The sequence below is a fragment of the Tubulanus polymorphus genome, chromosome 5, assembly GCF_964204645.1.
Source record: "Tubulanus polymorphus chromosome 5, tnTubPoly1.2, whole genome shotgun sequence".
NCBI lineage: Eukaryota > Metazoa > Nemertea > Palaeonemertea > Tubulaniformes > Tubulanidae > Tubulanus > Tubulanus polymorphus.
The window spans coordinates 6,446,308-6,471,714 of NC_134029.1; the positions used below are offsets into that span (position 1 = coordinate 6,446,308).

At 38.8% G+C, this 25,407-nt stretch overlaps 1 protein-coding gene across 10 annotated transcripts; it reads left to right on the forward strand.

Annotated features, from left to right (window-relative positions):
• The first annotated feature begins 353 nt into the window (after window positions 1-353).
• LOC141906547 (pericentriolar material 1 protein-like) lies at window positions 354-25,126 on the forward strand. 10 transcript variants are annotated; one of them, XM_074795886.1, is made up of 37 exons: window positions 354-476; window positions 1,466-1,622; window positions 3,233-3,478; window positions 3,686-3,820; window positions 4,192-4,290; window positions 4,790-4,882; window positions 5,218-5,313; window positions 6,194-6,340; window positions 7,234-7,344; window positions 7,986-8,126; window positions 8,341-8,427; window positions 8,533-8,623; window positions 8,704-8,870; window positions 9,196-9,433; window positions 9,722-9,869; window positions 10,307-10,465; window positions 10,806-10,970; window positions 11,449-11,646; window positions 12,174-12,297; window positions 13,493-13,785; window positions 13,877-14,064; window positions 14,549-14,758; window positions 15,172-15,284; window positions 15,392-15,554; window positions 15,885-16,491; window positions 16,803-17,054; window positions 17,631-17,871; window positions 18,466-18,555; window positions 18,936-19,112; window positions 19,658-19,819; window positions 20,006-20,241; window positions 20,657-20,792; window positions 20,872-21,060; window positions 21,182-21,297; window positions 21,515-21,764; window positions 22,273-22,471; window positions 23,063-25,126. In XM_074795886.1, exons 2-36 carry the CDS (start codon window positions 1,473-1,475, stop codon window positions 22,438-22,440), a joined length of 6,186 nt encoding a protein of 2,061 aa, XP_074651987.1. In that variant the 5' UTR covers window positions 354-476; window positions 1,466-1,472; the 3' UTR covers window positions 22,441-22,471; window positions 23,063-25,126. The 10 variants fall into 10 exon arrangements, with proteins under 10 accessions (XP_074651987.1, XP_074651990.1, XP_074651989.1 ...); XM_074795889.1 differs by having other exon boundaries at window positions 22,273-22,411; XM_074795888.1 differs by having other exon boundaries at window positions 15,175-15,284.
• The last annotated feature ends 281 nt before the right edge of the window (window positions 25,127-25,407 follow it).

Consider the following 25,407-nt stretch of genomic DNA (forward strand, 5'->3'; position numbering starts at 1 on the left):
CAAGTCGTCCGGAAGGGCAGAAGCAAAGGGGACTGAAGAAACACGGAGAGATCGGCCGGTTTACGAGAGAGAAACATTAGTACTGATCCTGATAAAGCCAAGCTCTGGGAGCACCAATTGGAGCACTCCTAATCTTTCACCATGGATGGAGCCGTTCTTGTCCCGTTCCCTCCTGCGATTCAAATGAATGGTTAATAAAAACCACTATTCTAAACAAAAGTGTCACAATTAATCAATTAAAGCGTAAGATATTGGTTATTATTCCCAATTTCATGTGGTAAAACCGATGTCGAAAGAAATTAATTCCATATTGATAAAGGACTATTTCTTGAGATATCCCTGCGCGTCTTGGCATCAAAATGGCCGCCAAGATTTCATAAATTTGTAATTTCTCACGGAATGAGCACTTTTTAGACGCCTGTCATCGTTAATATCGTTCGGACAACTGACTTGCAGTTTCTACAATAACTCAGAAGGTAAATGAACAATTATAGAAAACGGAAATATTTTAATGCGGCTGCGTAAAAGTTAGATTTAAGTGGGTCTCTCGCGCGTTGCCTCGATGCCCGCCGCGGCAAATCTCCATCCTTCATCGCATCGGCATAGCATCGCATCATCGTCCCTCCATCCACTACGTACTTTGACGTCATAATGCAATCTCATGTCCGAGGCAAGTCTACGTACTAGAGATGAGATGCTTCCCCCTGTTGCACCTCTAGCTAGACATTTTTAAGGCCTACGACTGATTTAGCCGAGTCAGCCCGAGTGAGTGTCGAGGTGAGAGGATTCATATAAATCAAATTGAGGATTCGATTGGCCTACATACTGCGGCTGGCCCGGCGTAGCCATCATGAACATGGGTACTTTAAAAAGTTTATAGTTGCTGCAAGTGACTGACAAATTAATGTGTGTAAGCTGAAATGTTAAATATTAAGTAGGCCTAAATGAAAACGCAGTGAGTGGATATTTTATTGTATACGGCTGAGTATTTATTTTCGCTATATTACCGTACATCGTCGCTGACTTATGCCGCGCATGCGCACTGAGGTACGCGACTTAGAAAATTCAAGAAAAGTGTGGAGAACAGAGTTAGAGAAAATAGAGCGGATAGAGCGAGACTGGAACCCGGGCCAGTAGATTACTAGCGCAGCGTCATACCACTAGACCACCGAGCACGCTGAAAACCACCCGAATGTTTTAACTCTATAGTACCTCACCTTACCCTAATCCTATCCCTAGGGGTAGAACGGAACCTTCTGGACCCTCTCGACACTAACCCTATCGAAACCCTAACCCTAAACCCAATATAATGATTTTTTAGTTAATAGTAAAATAGTACGGTAAAATAGCAGAAGTAAATACTTTGCGGTATACGGTTAAATATCCACTTCGATTAAATATCCAGCCCTGGGTTCGACCAATGTTTAATTCGATTGAATTTATTTACACATATGTTTTTTTGCAGAGGCAAAATGGCCAGCAGTGGACGACTTCCAAAGAGTGAGCCTCGTAAAAAAGGGTCGTCTTTTCGCTCAAATTTTAGCGATGGATTGGATGAACGACCTTCATACATAGAAGGTGCCTCACAACAATCGACAGTAGTAGGACGACCTAACAACTGGGTAAGCGAAAAATAAGAACTATATCAAACTTTCTCTAATGATGATTTGATAAGGCCTAGTTGACTTAGGTGATTAAGTGAATGATCACTAAGACACTCGACAAGTGAACAGTGAACAATGAGTTAAGAAGTCCCACAATAGTTATATACGATGAAATAAGTAAAATTAGCTGTTGACAATAAGCCATCATCAGGTGGAATGACCAGAAATAGTAGTAATATCTTCTGTTAACCTTAGTTCTAACACAATTGTTAAGTTCTTCTGTTTCTGGTCATTCCGCCTGATCATTCCACCTGTTAATCAACAGCTGAGACGTGGTTTCATTTTGATAAATTTTATCATATAAAATGCTATTGTGGAACTTCATTCATCTACGGTTTACACAGATAAGTTTGTTTGTTTGTTTTGGCTTTACGTCGCTTGGATCTTGGTTTCCCAAGACTAACCCTATTGGATTATTCATTTAACCTCACGAGGGGACATCCATTGAAGTGTTGCTCACACTGTAAGCAACCAGCAGGACTTGAACCCACTTGGGACTCTGTACTGATAGTGGATGCAACAGCATCACGCCTTATCTCACTGAGCTACTGGATCACCAAATTCATCCCCTAGGAATAAATAATTTGATGGCTTGGGTAGGACTAGTGATAGCGGGAATTCCTCTATTTGAACTGAATACGCTCTACCTTTTCCGTAAAAGGGTAGGGTAATCCGTAAACCTGATAGAAGGCTGATAGAGAGTTTTCAATGTGGAATTGCTGTTGTGAAACTGGAATACGTTCAATTGAAACCTGCCTTGATAACACAATAAGCCTAAGTTCACAAGTGTTGGTGAGAAATAGCCTAATCGAAAAAAAATTGAAATCGACTATTAACTCGAGAACATGCAATGAATTCATTTTTATTAGGACATTGAATTTTCAACTTGTTTCATTCGCAGGTTTTCTCCATAGGACCTCACTAGCTCTTACTTAAAATCTAGTTCATTAAGCAGGCCTATATGAGGTTACATTTTCTTGCAAGTTTGCCGAGTATGAGAATTTGTGGATTGATTATGAAGTGCACTTGTGTTAATACAGAACTTTGCGAACTAGGTCATAATATTTTTGGTTAATTTGATTCAACGGTACTTGTGAATAGGGTAGCTCTTTTTTAGTCCATTGTTACTGTCTCGCATTATTAATAGGCTCAACTTACTCGACAGCAAAGCCGCAGTGTTTAATCATTACGTCTGAGGTCAACGCAATCATCTAGAGTGACTGATTTCATGCGTTAGGTTAGGATTCCAGGAATATAGAAACATTTCATCTGTCATGTCTGTGAATTGAATTCTATTTGAAAGAGAGAGAATTTCTTTTTCTGATTTCAAAATCGCGTAGCAAAAGAGGAAAATTTTGAATTCATGTATGAATTTCTGTATGCGTTTGAACGTAGTACAGTAAATTGAACTATTTTGAATAGATTTAAAGCTCATTTGTAACCGTGGAACTGAGAGGTTTAAGGAATTTTGAGAAGCGTTGTGACATACTTATATAGCCTGTCTGTTTTTCCTTCAAAATTTGTGTTAAACAATAACCTATCATTCGACTTTTTCCTCTTTTTTTCAGGATTTTTCTGATTGGAGACCGAGTCTCGGCTACAACAGCGGCAAACGCATCAAAAAGGAAAATCCCGATAAAGAACGCGATAAAAAAGAGAAATCGTTGATTACACAAGATTCGCCGCCGAGTCACATACGACATCACACGCCGTCGACGTTCCCTCGTACCCGCATAACGGTCGATACGCCGGTCGCCGAGAGAATGGCGCTGGAAAACCTGAAACAACAGCTGAATTTCAGCGACGGCGATGAGGTAAATTCAATTTTGCAATATTCATCAATTCTTGGGATCATTTAAAAACCACTATAAACAAAATCGATAGATAAAAAGCAAATTTTAAAAGCCACCCTGTATGATTAGAATTCTGACAAAAGGTGATAAGAACAAACTTTTAGTGTTTTTCTTCTTTCCTTTTTTTTTCAATCAAAATTGAGTGCGTTTTTTGTGTGTAATTTTCAGTTGAGTGTTGATAGCGGTGAACGCAATAATGAACGTAACGTACCGAGTCGTCGGGTGCGTTCATTGAACTATGAACACCAGGATACGTCTGCGGATCCAGTTGAGAATCACGACAACAGAAACAATAATCAGCGCGTAAGTTTCAATTTCAAATCTGTCTAGTCACTGAATGATGGCGAGTATGACGACTTACTTGGAAATCAGGGAAAAGCTAGGGAATTTTCGTTTGGTTAATTAAGTCAGGGAATTGTCAGGGAATTTTGGTGAAAAAAGTTAAAAATCAGGTAAATTCGATGAGATTGCTAGGTGAAATAGTTTTCATCTATGTTGTACGTATGTGACTGTGTTAACTGATTGGATTCTTAGCAGATCAAGTCGGAGAAAACAACGTACATGTCAGGGGAGAAGTCAGGGGAAAAAGCTAGTCAAATGAACTTGGCCACCTTGATGGTGTGAATGTATTTTTTGAAAAAACTGCATGGGAAAATGCTAAATTCTGATTACAGCCCGATAGTAACCACATCGTCGGTCGTCTGATGCAAATTCGTGATTACATAAAGCAAGCTACAGCGATGATGGAATCGTTAGAACGGAGCGGCGACACTGTAAGTAACTTAATCCATCATTGTAACCCCCTTAAATTAGTCTAAATATGTCGATTGGATATGATGAAATAATATACCGGTAATTAAATCTTCTCCACTGGTAACTTCGATGAGACAAAGTTTGTCATTATTTGTATATGCTAACTGCCATTAAAGAAATGCCACTTGTATACCCTTGGGCCCCTGTTACTTTTGATAGCACATAAAAGAAATTTTCGTTTGATAGTGATTGGTCTCGGAACCTATTAGCCTATTAGCCTATCATTTATTCCATAATTACTACCAGTAAGGAAATAGGTAGATCATAAGTAAATCACTGTTACTTTTGATAGCACATAAAAGAAATTTTCGTTTGATAGTGATTGGTCTCGGAACCTTTTAGCCTATTAGCCTATCATTTATTCCATAATTACTACCAGTAAGGAAATAGGTAGATCATAAGTAAATCAGATATAATTTGAAGAGCTGGTTGGAATTGTGATAATTGTACACTCTACAGGCATATCAGAGTAAAGTGGAAAAGCTGCATCAAGTAATTGAACAGTTGCGCACACAAGAAAGCAGTTACATGGACTTGCTTCTTAGATTTTCGGTTAGTTTTAAGATTCATTTATTGTTAAGCGCACCTAGCTTCGCTGCACCGCACTAACTGCTTCAGTTTTCTCATTTGGTGGATGCTATAATTAGCTGAATCTGTAGTATTTATTAAAGCTTTCGTTCGAGTAGATTCGCACTTATGAACGTACCAGGTGGATTGATTTCATTTCTAATCAATTCGCATCGGTTGTTTCGTTTGAATTCAAGAAATGGATGATCAATGAAGTAATAATGCATATGATAGCAGTTAAAGGTGGTAGCTAACCTAGGTGGTGCTTAGACGTATCGTGATAATCTGCTTAAACGCACGACCTCTTTAACTCTTTATAGCCGGCGAACCGCGACCAGCGCAAAAAGCTGTCTCGCATGCTCAAACACATGAACGATCAGGAGCAAGGTTATATGAGCTTGCTGCAGAATATGCTGGTATGTAACTTCCAGCCGTTCGGAGTGAATGAGAAAGCAGCGAGTCATCGTTTGATCTAACCCAAAGAACTGGTTCCATAGTTATTGGTTAAGAGATGAAAAAATTGAAAATGAACCGATTTTGGGTGGCTCTACAAAAGTCAAATCTGGCCACATAACTCGGGGATCAGTTCTTCTTAGAGGGTCCCTACGACTCCTTGATTCTGAATGGAAAATACTTTTAAGTTGCTTGAAACTCCTTTCATTTGACTACCGATTTAGGAGGAGTCTGCAGTTCATTGGATGGAAGTGATGCATACGCTTCCTCAAAATTTTCTCCTATAAAGCTCCTTGAAAACTCCTTATATCCAGGAATGACCGATCTGTAGGGACCCTGTCTTAGGATATGAGTTAAAACACTCGAAATTCTACAAAGTTAACTCGTTAAAAACAAAGTTAACAGCTTTGCTACCGCAGTGTTTCTTTCAACTTGCTACTAAGAGTTATTTCATAGTTGGCAATGGAGCTATGACAGCCATATTTTATCAGCCATTGTTCAAAATTGACCAAGAGTGGAAATGAGTAGAAAGTTCGGCTAAGAGATAACTGATATAGTGGTAATGGTGGCTTAACCGGCAATGCAAGATATCTCGTATTTGATAGCGAAATTACTTTGAATTAGCCAACTCTCTGATGAACTACTGAAACAAATTATTCCGATAAAATTTGCTGTAGTAGCTGAATGCATAAGCAGTAGTTAGATATGAATGTTCGAAAAAGCTTTATTCATCACTTCAAATTCAATGTCAAAACATTTCGATGATTTATTTTTCATTTTCATCGATCATAGCCTGTAATACCCGATAATTCAACGCAACGTATTGATTCGAAATGTTTTCAGTCGTCGCATGAAGAAGCATCCGGAGCCACTGCTGAAGAGGAGGATGAGGATGATGACGACGACGACGATGATGACGAAGACAATGAAGATGATGACACAACGTCGGTAGATATCGACGTTCAGTCTCAGGCTTCGGAAGCCACGACCGTAAGTTATTCATTCATTCAATTAGATGAAAATAACCTTTTTCCTTCGCATTCGCTTTATTCGAATTCTGTATCCTTTCGAAATCGATGTCTTTGATAACATAACCGAAATATTTCTTCACAATGTTTATGATCTTAACAAGTTTTTGATATTCGTTCTTTCTAATCTTAAATCTTTGGTAAAAGAATACATCGTTTCTTATTGAAGAAAAGAAATGTATTTGTTGAATTTTCAGGCAATTTTCATCGTAACCCACAAAAAAACTTAGATACTTAGAGACAGTCCATCTTCAAAGATAGAATTTATATATAGAATTTTTTAGCCAGTTTAAGTTCATTAATCTGCACAATCTGTCAGATGGTTATTGTTTTGTGTGAATCGGTTTTAGTCGTACATAAAAAAAAGTTTTGCATGTTTTGATTTCGAAAATAGCCGATTCGTAGACATATTTGTATAGTCATTATTAGTTGCATGGCTTCCGTAAATATATGTGAAACATTCCCATTACGTATGATTTTTTCCTAAACTGTTTTTTATTCTAACGGACGATGATGAGATTCTTAACAGAGGAATAACCATCTTTAAAAACTTGTAACGAAAATGAAAACCTGCAATTTTATGACAAGAAAAAGGCAAGAGAATCCCTGTTGAAAGTTGAAGTAGATTTTCAGTTCGATTCGAAAAGCTATTATTCAACTGAATTCCAACGAACTTATAAATCTAACATTTCACCTTTTGACAAAGATTGTTTTATGATTGGTTGTTTCGTTATTCTTGACTCCGGTTGCAGATTACTGGGCTGATTTTCATTTTTTTTCCTTCACCGACAACGGTACCTCGTGTACGGTGTGTCGTATCTAACCAATGCACTGGTGTTTTTTTCTATATAAAAGGACATGCCATTCAATGCTAATAGTCGGCCTCGGATCGAGGACAAGTTAGGCTTGTTCATAGGACTGGAAGAAGCGACGGGCGGTGGTCGGTCTCGTAGGGCGGCTAAAGAGGTATACACACTCACACTGCTGATACAAAACCTCACGTAGAGAGTTTCTTAATCACACATGATCGATTAATTTAATATTCACACTGGTTTTCACACTTCGACTCTGCTGCCAATGTGTCTGTACTATTCCATCTTCGGAACCATTTAAACTAGATATCACTACTAATCAAAATTGAATTAATACTTAATAAAATCGTGAGTGCGCTCTGCTGATCAAAACCGTTCTTGAAGAATGTTTGATTTCATGCTTCACGAACTGGAAGTTTGTCATAATGAGTATCCGATGTGTGCTACTGTTGTGTCATTTTCAGTTTTGACGATTTAAAAGAGAATTTTTCGACAAAATTAGATATTTTAAGAGAAACTCCTTACTGTGAATACTCAGTCTCATGTTTGCTTTTAAAATGCGCACGCCGGTCTGTGTGTAAGCACATTTTCAACAACCTCCGACCCCAAATCTTCAGACACAATTTTAAGTTAGGTTTAATGTTAAATCCCTAATCTTAAGTGACTTATTTCAATGTTTTCGGTTTGCTTTCGTGTTCGATGTTGCTCGTTGTAGCCTCTCAAGTGTACAGGAGTGAATCGCCGAATTTGAAGCGACGAAAATTCACCGGCATATTTCTATTATGATTTTCATAGGATTCAAATGCTTACGAACAAAACGGGGCGACGAACGGCGAAACGTATGATATAGATGAACTGGAAAGGACGAACGCTAAACTGCAATTGATGCAAGATCAACAGGAAATGATAAAAGATCTTCTGACAGGAGGAGCGAAGGTCTGGAGCTTTTCGCTTTTATTTTTGTACAGTCTAACAAGACCAATTGTGAATCGCAAGATAAACTTATAAATTGGATTGTTCGACATCAGCTAACCATGTATTTTCCGTTGTCTTGATCGGCGATTTCGATATCTTATCAGCCATAGAATATATCTCATTAAAGATATACTGATTGCATTCGTTATTGAATAATACTCTATTTCTGTTATAGAATGCGATGGAAAAGAAGAATGAAGAGCTCGACCAGCTCAAAGAACAAAGGGATCTTCTCAAGAAGATGCTCGAGCAACAGAAAATGGTAATTTTCAAGTTCTCATTTCATGTTGATAGCAGTTCCTGGCTATTACGTAATGCCGCGAAAAAGATTAAACGTTGAAACATTTTTTGGTTTTCTCCGTTGTAGATGAGGGATTTGCAAACTCGTCAAGTGTCGCTCTTACAGCAGCAGAAAGACGCCGAAGAAACATTGGTGAAAGGAAAACATATGGAAGAAGGTAGCTAACTATCTTATGTAGTTTTAAGATTTGTATTCGGCGATTTGAAATTGTAACACTGTTTTCAATCATAAATTCAGCCGCCGCTACTGGTGGTTCGATGCCAGACTTCAAACCGCCTGCCATGCTAATTGAAAAGATGAAAGCCGAAATGCCGATTCCACCTGAACTGGCCGACCTTCGTCAACGTCTCGACTATTTGAAGAATATGTTTCAACCACGAGTCGAAATGGAAGAAAATAAAAAGGTACAAATTATTTTCAAATCTGTATTAGTGTACATACAGTTGTTTGGAAAACCTTTTGGTTGATAGGCAGTGAGGTCCTTGCAATAAGACATTTCTTGCTCATCGATTCCACTGTGAAATTGAAAAATCTGTAGTACTCTAGGAATTTTAGATTCATGCCACTTAGACCTGATTTGAGAATAGTTTCTGCTCTTAAAGACCTTAACTACTAATATACTAATATCAATATACTCCAAAAATCAGGATAAACTACTGTGTTAATTGATTGGATTATGATCATGTCAAATAAAAGTGGCCACACTGAATGTGAATGATTTATTTGTAGAAGATGGCCATCGCCGCCGCCGCTGAACACGGCGACTCGTTGCTCAACAATCTCTCGGAAAGTAACGACATTGACAATAACGACTCGATGTCGCAAATATCGGAAATGTCGGAAAACACGAAGCACGAGCGTCTGCGACAGAAACTGGAAGATTTACAGGAGAAAAAGAAGAAAATGGACGAATTGCTCTCGGACCTCGGCGAATTACGACAAAAACGATTTCAAGAAATCAGCGGCAGTATGTATCTTAACCAGGGTGGCCACAGACGTGGAAAACCTGGAAAACTCTGGGGAAAACCAGGAAATATTCACCATGTGTTTCTTTATCAATTCATAGAATTTCATGAAAAATGAACAAATTGTAACATTTTAAACCAATAAATTACTTGGATTTACTTAGGGGATTTTGTGTTCTAAAATGGTAAAATCAGGGAAAACTTAGGGATTTCATAAATTGGGGGAAGGCGGCCACGATCTTAACATCTTGTATGACATGATTTTATGAATTTTTGATGATTTCGTTCAGGTGAAGAACGCGATTCTAGTCAAGATGACAGTATCACATCGTCGCTGGTTCATATGAATGCATCGCAGATGGCGTCAGACATGGCCGAAAAAACTGTCACCGACGCGAATGAAGTTCTCGAAATTCTCGACGCCAAAGCTAAATTGAAGTAAGTAATTTTGGATATTTTCTCTATCGCCTTCTATTTGCCTTGTATTGCTGTTGAATATTAAGTCCCATTGGAGGGCTCTATATATGTACTGGGTATCTGTTCTCGAATGTATTTGAGTATAGTAGACTCAATTCTATGCTGAACCAATCAAATTGTTTAACTTCACTTTACAATGAAATCCTTTGTAAATTCCGCTTTCTAACTCGGGATTGAACTAACTTGAGTTGAATGTATCAGTATTCTGTGTAGGACAGAGCCATTGAATGACTATGTACTTGAAAAGAGCGCTATAAATATTCTGCTTCTTATTGCATTCTTGCGTATGGTCATTGCTGTACTAAACCGTATGTCACAGATGATCACAAAATGAAATGCTCTATGAATTTCTGCCTTTTCTGCAATCTAAAATATGCCGCTTGCCGTTGCTACTATAGGAAACTGCATGACGTCCATGAACGGCTCGATCAGTTGAAAGGCATGATGCAGTATTATCAGTCTAATACCGAGTTCATCCACGGCGATGGTGATGGAGGAGCGGCTGCCTTACCGTCTATCGAGGCTACTAATGACGAAGATTTATTGCGTCGTTTGAGGTATAATACTATTACTATTAAGCATTTGTTTAGCCTGTAAATTCTTAACCCTAAGACAGAAAATTGTTAGTGTGTTTAACAGATTGAAATTCACCACTTGAAATAGGTAGATATTCCGGATTCAGCCTCTTAATTTTGAACTTACTGAATTTTTGGACAGTTGAAAATTTGCCTTTTGATTCTCTTAACACCAGAGCCCTGTTCTTTAGACTGATATTAAGACTGGTCTTTGAAACTGAATCAGGTTTCTCCGTTTGCCGAATTCATATCCTTTTAAATCAGCCAGAATGCTTTAATGCTGGATCTTAGGTCAATTAGCATATCATTTCCTTTTGTATAGGTCAATAAGAGATGCAATTGAAGAACAGGAAGTGAGTAATGATACTGGTGCGGCTGCTGCTGCTGCAGTCAATGAGGATGAAGATGATGATAACAACGAAAGCGATTCTCAGATGGGTAGTCTTGGACCGTGGAAGGATGACCCTGATATCAAATTGAAAGTTGAGTAAGTAAAAAATACACTACCTCTGCTTAATACCGGAATGTTAAATCCAGAATTGCCAATACTCTTAATGTACATACATATTATATAAAGAATTAGATAGATTTAAGAGTTAAACTTGCTCAGCCGTGTTACTTGGTCTTGGGCTCAGTCGCAACTCGATGGTGTGAATATGGTTAGGGTCGCCACAAAACCTGGAAATCAGGGAAAAGTCAGAGAATTTTCTTTTCTTTTTAAAGTCAGGGAATTTCTTATAGTTAGATCGCATTTGTAATCAAACAATATGTAACAAATATGTATTGTGGCTGAGTAAATGGATTCAATTTTTAAAGAAAACTTAATAACAGGAAAGAGTAAATCAAATAGAAGTGGCCACCCTGATGGTACTTGTCCTCGATTCAGAAATACTCTGATTAACAACTTCTTTGTGCGAGGAATTGATATTTTAACTGCCATTAACTAAATCAATTGTTCTATTCAGGAAACTGCATTCTGCCCAGGAGCGTCTAAAACGTCTGCAGGACATGATGGCTAAAGTGCAGCAGTTGCCGAACGCCAACGAAAACGAACTTTTAGATATGATGTCTTCGTTAGAGTTGGTGAATAAAGGCAACTCTGAAGATCGTACGCTGGAAACCAGTTACACAATGAGCGAGGGCGAGATTGTGCCAGGTTCGGCGTAAGTAAAACAATTTTGTTGCTCACTGTACATGTATATTAAATACAAGATTTGAAAATGCCTTCACAGTAAGCTGGATTTCTCCAAATTTATTGTCAAAATCTCGGATCGTGAAGATTTATCAGACTTGTGATATCCGAGCTAGGTGTTATACATTTCACATGTAGTGTCAAAAAATATTTCTACAAACATCTGAGTTTAAACTGTTTTCCTAGTTAAGATCGGATCCGATTTGAGTGTGGTCTACTGAATGTTAGTTTCTATACCGGTAATAAGTTGGTTTGTCGAATTAAGGTGCTGTACGAGGGTCATGTTTATCCTCCTAAGAACAAAGGGATAGAATGGGTATCGTGTACTATAGACTATGCCTGACATATATTTATTTTGGAAAATTTTGTGAACAAATATTCTTTGACTGCTGAAACTAAATCACATGCACTGCTGTTCTCTTTCTACTGGACTGGTTACTTCCCAGATCCCTCATTGCGCCACAGTATCGTTGAATTTCTGAAATGTCCCTTTTACAGAGATGAATTTTATCAAGCAACAATGCAACAGCAGAAAGAAGAATTGAATACACTTTTGAAGGAAAGAGAACGACTGATGAGTCTTCAAGGTCAATTAGAGAATATATACGATAACTTCAGCAAGGTACTCATTTCTTAGTTGATGGTGTCATCTCTTTTCTCTCTTATCTACTCAGCAATTCAATCCAAAAGAAAGATCTGATACTGGATCCCTATGACTCCTTGATTCCTTAAAAACTACTTCTAAACAAAAATGCTGTTAAAGGTGCTTGAAACTCCTCTAATTTCAAACTACAAAATACCCAAATCTTGAAAACTACCTCGATTTTGAGATATAGGCAATTGTAAATTTTTGTCTAGACGTATCGGCCCCACTCCGCGCGGTGGCGCCACCCCGCGGGATTTACGCGAAGCAGCAGAACACAAACACAGTCATTCTCTCAATTTTCAATGATAGAAATCGTGTGTGTATTTCAATTTTTTCGGCTGTTAGGGTTTTAAGGCACAATATAAGTTGATGATGTGATATGGCGATGTTAATTAATGATAATTCCGCAGTGAAGCTAGTCACGAACGGTGCCGATTGAGTGTACAGCTGCCAAAAACACTGAAATGTGCGTAGTTGCGTAACTATTTGCAGTGAATTGCAGACGAAACATGAAGCCTTAACGGCCGTTTAAAAAAAAATTATACCAATCGCAATTGTAAAATAAAAATGAGATAGAACCTAAGTTAAAATTCTGGCCATTTCTAAAATGTTATTGATTATTATTACTAATTTTTAGTCAGTGCGGAACCTTTAGTTTTCCAACAATAATGAGGGGTGGTAGGTAGTCATGCAATTCAAGTCATCATTTATTACACGTTACTTCCGTGTTGTTGAAAATCTCGCGAGTCCTGGACTAAACCCCAATGAACAATGTGATCTGTGTGCTGGCCACAAATGCACACAGATCACACTACACTACCCATTACACACTCCAGTACCCACAGCTTTCATATATCCATCCAAATATTTAGTGGCTTTCTTCCTGGGTTGTAGTTGTACTGTAGACTACACCTGAATCTGTACAGTTGGGACCTGGATTTACTTAGGCGGTTACCAAATTATAAATGTTTTGTAGTGGATAAATATTTGCTTTCAAACAACCAAATTAATGGTTTACCGAAATAAACAGTAATGATTTAGGAGTCTACAGTAATTGGGATATGAAAGCCATGCACATGCTTCCTCAAAATTTGAAATTTGTTGGGGTCCTGTGAGACTAATAGGAAAAAAGAACAACTGAAATAATTTTCAGACTCAAAATATATTTCAGCTCGAAGATGAAGAAGGTGATAGCATATTGGAATTGGCACCGGCGCAGCCAGTCGCCGCTCCGGCCACGGGCAAAACTACGCAAGTACGAATGGGCCATCGAGACTCGGTCACTTTCCAAGAGACACCCGAAGTCATTTCGAATGAAGAGCTCTACGACAGGATGAGATGTCAGAGAATCCTTCGCGAAGAACTGCGCGATCAGAAAAAAGAACTAGACGCCATTCTGAAGAAGGATATATCGAAAAAGCGTAACCAAGATAACCAAACTGATGACATATCGGACAACTTCAGGTTCGTATCGGATAACGGTTGGAAATACGAAAATTTTCAAGCGCTTTCGTAGTCGAGAGAAAGTTGGTAGCAAAGTGTTGTTATTTTTAAGGATGAGCCAGTACAGCGGTGAAGTGACTACGATGGCGACTTGGGGCGGTTCAACAACTGAAAACATCGAAGAAAACGACGAAACCAATGCGGCTAAGAAGAAAAAGAAGGATGACGATGATGACGACGATGATACCAGCAGTAGCAGCAGTAGCGATACTGAGAAGGATGATGATGACGATGACGATGGTAAGCTGAAAAGTTTCGATAAAGTGGTTCTATGAATAACTATCAATCTTACTGTTTACTATGAATTCATCTGGCTCAGCTGTGGCTTCAAACTATTGATACTCTTTATGACATTTTCAAATCTTTGGCCTGGTCGCACAGTCGAGGTTTACGGTACATTTAAGACTGCTCTATAAAGCCATCATAATTCTTGAGCTAATCTAACTACTTCAGACCAATATTTATAGATTTAAGACCATTCTTCGGTCATGAAACTTGCAACTGGGCCTTGGCGTAAAGTGTTTATCATGGTGATTGACGCAAGTCGAACAACCGTTGGATTTTGGTATATACTGCGTGCCCCTTGTGAAATTGAAGGGTCACTGTTAGAAACCTCATAGTAGAGATTGTAATCTAAACGTAGATCTGACGTTGTTTGAATCCGGTTGACCGCCCTTTAGAAATCGTAGGTGCGCCCTTGAGCCGTGCGTGTTTTCTGCTTCAGCCTATCCGAGCGACGGCGTTGTACAGGTCGAGGAGGAAGAGGAAGAAGCCGGACAAGAAGGTCAATCCGATCACGATACTTACACGATCGACGATAATCAGGCTAAACGTCGCGCGATTAATATGCCCATGATTAGCGCTAGTAATAGCAAGAAAAAAGTTGCCTCGTCGCACAAATTCAAATCACCAAAACAATCACCGAACTCACAAGGTATTTTAGTAGATATCACCCAACTGCACCCTCTTAGAGTGTTTACCTGCTAGGCCTGCTGGATGGCAACTGACCTGGAAGACTCAGGGAATCAGAAAAATCTAGAGAAAAATCAGGGAAAATTTTGCAAATAAAACCCCTGAAAACTCGGGGAATTAGATGTTATTGACCATGCAGGGAATTCTTAAATTGTCGGGTAGTAGCCACCCTGTAGCGGTAACATGAATCTATAGTTGACCTCAAAAACTTTTTTCAGTACTTTCGCTACTTTAGAGGCTTAATTCTCTAGTACACAGTTTTCTCTTGCTTCATAAACGAAATACCAGTATCTGAATTATTTGATGATTAATCGCCATTATAAGTTGCGATATCGATGTAAACGGAAAGGTTTAGATATTCATTTCAATTTGCAGCAGCTGCCAACGGTCACACCGGATACAATGCTTGGGCACCGGGAAATGGAATCTATGTTAAAGGTTGGCCAAAATTCAGCAAGAAAGGACGAAAGGGAAGATTGCGTCAAGAGGTGTGTATAAAATCTTGAACATCCAAGCAGTAAGCGGTCGTTCTATGAACTATTTTGGTGGTTTCCTCAATCGATCCGTGCATTCATTTTCTCGGTATTGTTTACAGAATTACCGTTCGCCGGAAGAGATCATCAATGAAGAAGGAAACCCAGTGATCGCAGCCCTGAAACAGCAGCTCAACGAAACAAACGCTGTTTGCGAAAAATTGATGGCCGATCAACAGAACTTGAACCAGTTGTTAGGACAAGCAAATATCACATCGCAACCAGGTACGAATGCATCTGATTCTTCAAATCAAACCCTCTTTAATTCGGAATATGGTGGCCACTGACCTGGAAAACTGGGAATTTGACAAACGCTATTGACCACATGTTTCTCTATCAGTATATGATTCACTGAAAAAAATGAATTAATCTTAAACCTAGAAATTTCTCTAATTCACCCAGGGATTTTGTGTAATCACATGGAAAAATGAGGGAAAACTCACGAGATTTGTGAATAGGCGGAACAAAACAGTGGCTACCCTGTGTAATCAGAACTTGGAATCTCATCTTGATGTTTCTATTAGTTCGTGAAAAGTGTTTCCCAACTTTTTGTAGGATTCAATATGACTGCAGGCAGTCCATACCGTCCGTATCCTGATGTCATGGCCCAGTACACGAATCAGCTAACGCAACAGCAGTTGATGTTCACACTGGCGCAGTGTCAGCGACAGCTTTACACTCAACAGTTGGAAATGGGTCAGTTACAACAACAGATTCAGACGTTATCTTCCCCGAACAGTCAACACGTCGAACAAGACTTCCGATTTCAACCGTTCCTGGCCGCGACGAGCCCGGCGTGTTCGCCGATGTTCCCGGCGTCGATGTTCGGCACGTTGACTCCGCACGGTAACCTGCCGCCAACGGCGAGAGCAAACTTCTCGTCGGTCGGTCAGCAAACGGAGGGCGGCAGCGGCGGGCGCAAAAAACCGAGTCCGAAACGCCGCGATCAGACGACGACAACCGACGACAAACGATCGCCGTCTGCCGGGCGCCACACGCAGACCGAGCGCGACTATTTCAACACCGTTCGCTCTAAAGGTCGACCGTCATTGGACGGAGAATTTCGAAGCGTTCCGGTTGTCACGCGAACGATCGAAGATATCATGAACGAAGACGACATTCCGAAGTTAAACCTAGAAGAAATTCTGAATTCTGGTAAAAAGTGAGTACCACCATTTTATCTTCGTAGTATGCTTATGTAAATGGATTTTTTCCCAAACAAAAGCAAACACTTTTTAAAGGAAGTTATGCATTTAATGACACTGGCCACTTAACTTGGAAATCAGGGAATTTTGTTTTCTTAATAAAGCCTAAGAATAGTCAGAGAATTTTGTAAAGAAGCTCGGGGAATAGTCAATGGAATTTAATGAGATTGCTAGATCACAGATCTAACTAGTAACCATAAGTCAACGAAATCTTGCTGTATGTTTTTCACTGGGGGAAATCATCGCATTCCTGTTGTACAAATTCCAGGCTGCTTCGAAAATCATCTGCCGACATGGATGGCGAAGAAGCCGTCACCGGCAAAGAGTACAAATCGACGAGGAAAATCGCCGGAGCCTGTTTGTCGAGTAAAAAGAAAACGCCTCCGAAACGAAGCGACACGAATACGACAGACTACGCGCGTCCGGGATTGAGTTCAAACATCAGCGGTACAGCATTCCTAGAAACAATGAGTCAATCGAGTGCACTGTCGAGTATTCCTCCTCGGGAAGGTGGTGTCGGGTTAGTATTTGTTATTCATTTATTCGATAAATACCCACTTGTAACAATATCTAAAATAAGAAACGTGTTGAATTTAGCGATGTAGAGTGGTTGATCAGTGTGCCCGCTTAGGCTGACCTGGAAATCAGGGAATTTTTTCTTTTAAAAAGTTAGAGGATAGTCAGAGAAATTTTTTGAAATAGGCGGTTTCTGTCTATGTCTTATGTATTCAAGTGTGTTGATTGGATTCTTGGCAGTTCAAGTCAGAGAAAACATTGTTTTCAGAGAAAACAACGTGTCAAGGGATAGTTGCGGAAAAGCAAATCAAATGAAAGTAGCCACCCTGTTTATCATTGAAATGTTTTGGCACTTATTGACATGGGATTGGTATTAGGTTGAAGTGACAAAGTTCTGGAATCTCACTAGGAATACTAAAAAGAAAATGGAATCAGTCATAATGCAAAGATTTTTATATATCATGCAGTATTGTATATGGATACAGAATTGGCAATTGTTCTCAACAACTGTCTAATCTACAAGCCAATACAGAAAAATTTAAAAAAAGATACTTAAGATGTTTCGTGTTCTGTGTTTCAGAGAAGAGTCTGATAACCCGAACAATGTATCGTTGTTCGACGCATTACGCAAGACGATTTACTCGGAGGTGGCGACGTTGATCTCGCAGAACGAGCAGAGGCCGCATTTCCTGATCGAACTGTTCCGCGAATTGCAGCTGTTGAACAACGATTACCTGCGACAGCGGGTTCTCTACTCGGTTCAGGATCTGATATCGAAATTTCTGACGGAAAGCGACAGCGTTGATGGTTCGGCACAAGCGGTAAGCTATCTTTGATTATGTATCTCCTTGCGTTAGTAATTCTGATAGATATAAGGCTTGTATTGTAACCGATTAACGTGTGAGAATTATCTGAAAGTACATAACAACAACAGTAACTATGAATTAGTAAGATCACAATATTCGTGATGAAGCAGTAAATTTAAAATCCCACAAACGTTGTAAGACTAAAAAGTCAACAATTGTGGGATTTTACATCGACAGTAACTATAGTACTTTCAATAGTTGTTTATTATTACTGGAGCTAGTATTGCATACCTCTCCTATGTATGTTTAGAAATATCTCGCTTACTCTAAAGCTTTCATCGCTTTGCCAAACGTTCTGATTATTATTATCAGTGACTACTCTATCGATCTTAGTCATGAGATATTGTAAATGGATTCCTGAAACTGATAAACTTTTTCTCAATTCCTAATTGCGTTTGTGGTAAAAGTTGTCTTTGATTCAGGAATTCATAGTTTGGCGAATGTGCATTGCCTCTCGGACATTATAGAAAATTTGTAAGGAACTAATTAGTATTAGCCATATGTTTTCGGTCAAACGTTTGATTCTGAGTTTCATGATTTGTTATTTAGCCTCCCCCACGATGGTTGAATCAAACCAAAGACTCCGAACAAACTCCTAGTGAAAGTTTGTTGACATCTGAAGATGAAGATGTTGTCAGGGTAGGCATTTAAGAGTTCTAAAATTCTACCCAGCCTTGATAGCATTTTCCTTTTCATATAAGCGGTACACTGTTGTTTGGATAAAGAGCCCGCTTTTAGGACTGAGCAATTCGATTACTTCACCTCTTAAATAAAACTGTGCAAGATACAGATTTGCACATTGTTTACATGACAAAATCTGAAATAGTGAAGGAATTTAATTGCTTTTAAGAGTGTGAAACTAGTTCCAGGTGTTCTTTAGTGCAATATCACAAAAGCTATATTTTATTCTGTTTTAGGCCTAAGTCTGTTTAGTCTTGCTTGATACCGATATAGAATCTGTCGTCAAACGCTTTCTGACCATTTTCTCATTTACCGTATTTATCTTCTGTTAACTCCAGACTGCCGATCGGCCAAATTTGAAAGACTTGCGTTCTGGTTCACTTCGCAATGAATTCTATGATTACACTGAGAAAGTGGAAAGTATAAGCACAATGTCCACCCCGACGTCGACTAGTGCTTGGGATAATCCTTTTGCTCAGGAAACACTTGGCAACACGGTCATTCATTTAGATAAAGTATGTTTTTGTTGTGTTCATTGTTGTCTGCAATGTTTATGATTTCGTTGATACTGATTTTCGCGTTGAAAGCTAAGAATCCTTCAACAGAGTAAGGATCTTATGATGTTAAAGAGGGATTCATACCATGTTTCGATTCCCTAAAAGAAGGATCTGATAACAATTATTACATATTGATTAGTTTAGAAGTTTTCAATATTTAACTTTTAAGAAGTAAAACTAGGACCCATTTCTGCAGTTAAGAGATAGATGAATTCAACTGTTAGGTCTGAATTAGATTTTCATTTTCAATTGCTCAAATTTCGTATAGAACGCACAACTGTGGAACTGGGTCCTAAGTTCAGGCTGAGAACAAACTGACGAAATAACAATAAACAATTGCATGCATTAAAAATGCGACTAATAGCGCTAACTATTGCTCTGCTTGCCTTGAGACCTTCAACAATATAGAAAATGAAATGCTTTTCTGCAAATTTGTATACATTCTGTGATCGAAAGTATTTCATGAAAAAAATGTTAAGATACAGGTATTCGTAATATTTCAGGCTATGCAGAGAATGAGGGAGTTCGAGAGGCAGCTAGAACGCGAAACATCTAAAGATCCCGATGGAGCGAGTCCGAAAATGTCAAAACCGGACAAACTTAACACCAGCGACGGCCAACCTGCGCACGACGGAAACAGTGAAAGTTCCATCTCCGAAATATCTGTGAGTTCTCATTCTTCTATGTTTTGTTCTGTCAATTTATTGCATGTCTTAACGTATAAGTTTTATACGGCGCAATAAAGAGTTCAAGTTCATCGCTCTAAGGAAGACTCAATGGAAGTGAAATGTTTAGAAAATTATTCAGTTCAAATCTGACAGCGCTGTTTTTCTTCCTTTTCCTGATTTTAGTATCCACGCATCGACACACAACAGCTCGATTCAGAGATCAAAGCAATCATGACCGAAGTGATACCGGTTTTGAAGCAACATCAGGACGACCTGTGCGAGGCCAGCTTACTTTCGTATATTCGACAACTCGTTTTGTACAGCATCAAAGAAGACGATCAAATGGAATTCTCGCGATTCTTCCGCAAACAACTGAACAAAGCATTGATGGATATCTTACACAGATTTGAAGGACGCCGGTACGTCATTTCGAGTCAAGGACAATGTTGCCCCTATCTTTCCTTGCCTTCTCAAGATTATCGTTCATTTTCCAAATTCAAAGGAAACTTAAGAATTAGTGATTAACCTACAAAAGTTACCTGCCTGTTACTTAGGTCAGGGCCCAGTTTTATGAATAGTTTAAGCCCAAAACGTTTAGGTTTGAATCAATGGCCTCATTGAAAACATGAAATAATTATAAGCAACTAAACCAGAAATTTTACAAACTGAACCCATGTCTTAAGAGCAATAGTTAGCTTTTCCTGATTTATTGGAATGAGTTGTTTGTATTTAGATGCGGGTTACTTAAATCCAAAATGTTGGGCAAATGTCCCAGGCAGAGGCAATTGTTCTGATACTTGGATTTCACAGGGAATATGTGCGTTTCTTTTTCAGATTGCGTGAATGTAGCGAGGACATTTTAGTCGATATGTCGGAGATTCTGTTTAACGAACTGGCATTCTTTCGCTTGATGCAGACTATGGACGATCCAACTATCAAATCTATTCCAGGAATTCCCAGCTGGAAACCAGTAAGTAAAATATCACATACGGCGCCGAAATCACGGAATTTTCAAGTAGTTCACGTGGATGTGATTTGTTCTTTTACAGGAATCGGAAACTACAACTGAAGCTAGCGCTGCTGAAGGGCAAGATGACCCTAAGCCGGCGGCGGACGGAAGTGATGATAAAGATCGCGATGATGTGGATGAAGAGGGAACAAGTGATGCAGTCGATGAAGATGATGATATCGGAGCAGTTATCAGCGTTACTCAAAGCGACGAGGAAGATCTAGGAAAGGTATGCGTTCGGATGATTAGATGGGTTCATGCGTTCGAAATGAATTCTGCTTAAATACAAATTTCAAAGTGGTTGTGAATTTCAATACGAGATTTATTGTGTTTTCACTGAATGTTTTCAGGCTCGTGATGACGACATGGCGAGAACGATTGATATAACCGAAAAGGACGGTGAAAGCGAACGAACATCACCGGTGAAAATAGAACTAGCAGTCAGTGAAACTATACCTTACACTCGGTATGTCTATGTATTTATGTCTCCTCGGTGGCTGGAAACATCTCGTTTTTGTCAGCGTGTTGTGTCCGCCATGCCCTTGAGTCGTTGTTAGCGCTATATAGCCTGCTATTTCTTGAATCTTGGTATGAGGATTGGGGTGGGGAAGATGTCCTATCATGAATGAAGGTTATGAAAATGAAGGTTATTGGCTTGTATGATGTACATGATTTTCAATCAGGATTGGTAGTGATGAGGATGATGAAGATGACGACGACGATGAGAGCGCCGCCAGCGCGGGTGACCCGGCGGAGACTGCCGTGTCGCGAGCCGCGCAAGAGGAACGCCAGGCGGCCGATGAAAAAGAGGAGAAAGACACCGATTACGAGAAAGATATCGACGAACAGGAAGAGCGAGAGAATGCTGGTTTAAACGGCGATGAAATCACGGTTGATGATTTGCCTCCGATGCTGTTCAATAACAACAAGCAAGTAAATATTGAATTTAATTTAATCTAATTCAGGGTGGCCACTTACCTGGAAAACTCAGGGAATCAGAAAAATCAAGGAATTGACTCATCATCAGATGCAAACTTCTGTTGGGCTCCTATAATATGGAACCAGTATATTGATAAATCTAGTTGAGAAAACAGCTAAGCTTGAAGTGGCTGTCTTGATTGCTTAACTAGTAATCCTCATAGAATCCGGATTTTTATCTAATTCAGACAAAATTAATCCTTTTATACAAATAGTGTACTGAGATTGTTTAATCTGGATTTCTCATAACTTGGTCCCAAATGCTCTGGATTGATTTAGGCGTAATTGATTTAGATCTCAATGGAAACTATAGTATACTTCATGAACCAGTTAACTATGTTAAGAAATTTTCAAGAAAACATGCTGATGCGAATTCTGTGAACCGTTTTGATCCGGATTTGAATCGGTTTGAAATTTTGGCTCGAGTTTGAATGATACCCGTATTTCATTTGTGTGTTTTCAGTCTGAGATTCAGAAACAAATGGAGGCCCAAGAACAGGAAACAGACTCAACGGTGGCCGTTATAAGCATTATAGATGATATGATTCCTGCGGGTGAGGCCGAACTGATCGGTGATGGAAATGCAGCTCCCGAACCTCCAGGTCATTATTTCTTCGGTACTAAATTATAGAAGCGTATGCGTGGCACTCGGTTTCATCAAGGCACGTTAACAAAGTCACTGTTTTGATCATTGTGAAGATATACCTGTACCCTACTTGATGCACTAATTATAAGTATCCGTAACTGATCAGATTAATGTCACATCCTCCCTCGGCAGGGATTCAAACCTGATGGCATCGCTAGACTCAGCCATGGCATGAAACCTTGCCACGCTAGACCATCAGGTGTGCAGGTTTGCCGCAAGTTTTCTTGTGGCACCAATCCGATTGTGTGATCGCTGAGGCAAATTTCCCAGGCTAAAATGAACCAGATATCTGATTGGCTAATAATGACATCATCTGAGCTGTGCATCTATCTGCACACCGGGCCTAGTGTGGCAGGGTTTCGTACTGTGGCGAGTCTCGATGCCATCAGGTTCGAATCCCAGCCAGGGAGGATGGTTCTGTCATTGCATGGCTTTTATTGAATCTTTTTCATTACTGCAAAGCTTTAAAAACTCAATCTAAAGCAATGCGAACTATCGATCTTGTATCGGCAAACCTTCATGAACACTTTGCTCTTTGTACACATTTTGTCTGTCGATAGTTTGCTGCATCATCTATTTTTATCGTAGGTTGTTTTTCATATTTCAGCCACTGAAACAGAATGCTAGATACTGTACAAAAATAGATTCATATTTGTACGGTGTATCTCAACATATACAAGAACGTACCGGAAGCATTTTGTGACATTCTACGAACTGACGGAACGTATAAATATATCATTAGATATTATATATTATTCATTGTGCATTTTGAAATTTTGTTTTGCCGTGTATAAAATCGATATACTTAGTATGTAATCCTGTCTTCAACTGTGCACGAAGCTATTTGTCTCACAAACATATAATGACTCCTAAACCATCAAACCTTACAACCGACTTAACTCTGAGACTCAGTTTTAGCTCATTATGGTTTGGTTGCCTATCTAAAAACTGAGACCAGCTTTTGAATTACTGCAACTGTCTTCTGTGTTGTAAAACCGTGTGTGTTGAAATGCTGTGATATGAAGACTTGATGTGTTAGGAATTCCCGTTGAATTTTACTTCAATCAAATCTTGTAATACTAGTTTTGAGTTTGTATACAACTTCATTTGTTTCGTTATCCTAATAAATGAGTCTGAGATTATTTTTTTCTGTGTTCAGCTTCAGCTACATGTTTAAAAAGAGGTTTTCAAATTTCCCACCAAATAAAACTTTCGCGAATTTGTACTTAATGAATGTGGGTTTTTCGTTGATTTCAATTTTATGTTAGAGAAAATATTACCCTAATACGACAATATTTGTATTCATTGTTAGATAGAAAAACAAAGAATTTCAAAAGTTTCAAATTGTAAATAAGCTGGGCTACTATAACTCGAATTCGATAGTTAATTAGATAGTTAGCATAGATTGTAGATGAAACATATGCAGATAATATGCGCTGTTGTAGTAAGGATAATATAGTGCTGTGATGAATTTATCTTCACCTGGGGGTGGCCTTTCATTTCTTGTTGTTCAATTAGTTTAGTACTACATACGATGTTAAGTTGAATCTTACGTATATGGTGTCAGATATAAGAGCCCTGAGATTTTGAACCAAAGGAGCAATTTGATTACTGGTGATTTCACAGGGGATGTAATGATGAACTCTATGGGTTAATCAAACAGTAGACTCTGCCCGAGTCGGATCCGGTCAACTCAGATAACCGTTCAACTCGGATGCTTGTTAAGATATTTTTTGTGACTTTTCAAGAAATACATAACATCCAACTCTGATATTGCTCAAGTCGGATGCATGTTTTCAGTACCGAGAGACCCGACTTGAGCGGAGTCTACTGTATGATAAAGGACCCTGTTCCACAATTATCTGCTTGATAGTTCATTTCTAATGTTTTAAACTGAGAAATGTGTGTAGAACTAGTTTTAGATCTATTGCAGTTGGAACCATAGGGTTCAGCTTTATATACATTATGTTAGTACCAAAGGGTTCCGCTTCATATATACATGTTTATTATCATTCCTGCCCATGACAGAAATAACTTTCGTAATCATAGTTTTCTGTAGTTACTGTGTTGAGTTGGGTTTGTAGGTTATTGCGTAACACGCATGAGTTACTGTAGAAAAACTGCTGAATATATTAGACATTTTGTGTGAAAAATGGTTTTCATTTCTATCTTGTGATTCATATTAAATCTGATCGCTGTAACGAGGTATTGAATGTAGAAATATTTTACCAGAGAATACTTTACTTTGAAGGAATCAAATTACTACTTGATAATCAAAATCTGTTGTATAAATTTTGCACTTTCGCTCTGTGCGTTTTCTCTTTGATACATCGTCACTTCTGACTTGGTGTAGTTGTTTTACTATCTTGAAAATGTATCTTCACTGCGTCAATGCTTTGTTTTTGAATCTCGTTTTGTCATGTGCTTTGTACAAACTCTAAAATAGACACCTAGCAATGGAACGCTAAATTTGGTGTGGTTTGTTGTATAATAATAGGATGTATTTGATGATGAATTCACCAACAATAACGTTTTTTGTTTGTATTTTAGTCGGTTAATCTTCTATTTCTGATTCTCACAAAAATTGATGACTGACAGGTCCTGATTGATGTAGAGTATTTGGACCTGTTTTGTATCTTTATTCACTCCAATAAACTACAGTGGAGTATAATGATGACTTGTTTTTATTTAATGGTGGTTTCCTGGTTGGTGTCTTGAGATATTTTTCTCTGTTCTATGGTTAACTAACCCTAGTGTTGTAATTGGTCTTTATCTAAACAAGTAGGCCACACCTAGAACTGTTGTGATAGAATGGAGCTTATCACCTAATGTCGACAAATGGGCTATATCCATAAAGTTTCGCGATTGGTTTAGAGTGGATCATCTGGAATTAAACACCATATCCACGATGGCAAGATATGGCCCATTCGTTTAACACTAGGACTGTATTAT

What these genes read in the sequence shown, in the direction of transcription:
- LOC141906547 (XM_074795886.1), top strand. Translation starts at nt 1,473, where the DNA reads ATGGCCAGCAGTGGACGACTTCCAAAGAGTGAGCCTCGTAAAAAAGGG. An exon ending in ATTTCAGCGACGGCGATGAG is followed by an intron (nt 3,479 to 3,685) that starts GTAAATTCAATT and finishes TGTAATTTTCAG; the next exon opens with TTGAGTGTTGATAGCGGTGA. An exon ending in GACATATCGGACAACTTCAG is followed by an intron (nt 13,786 to 13,876) that starts GTTCGTATCGGA and finishes GTTATTTTTAAG; the next exon opens with GATGAGCCAGTACAGCGGTG.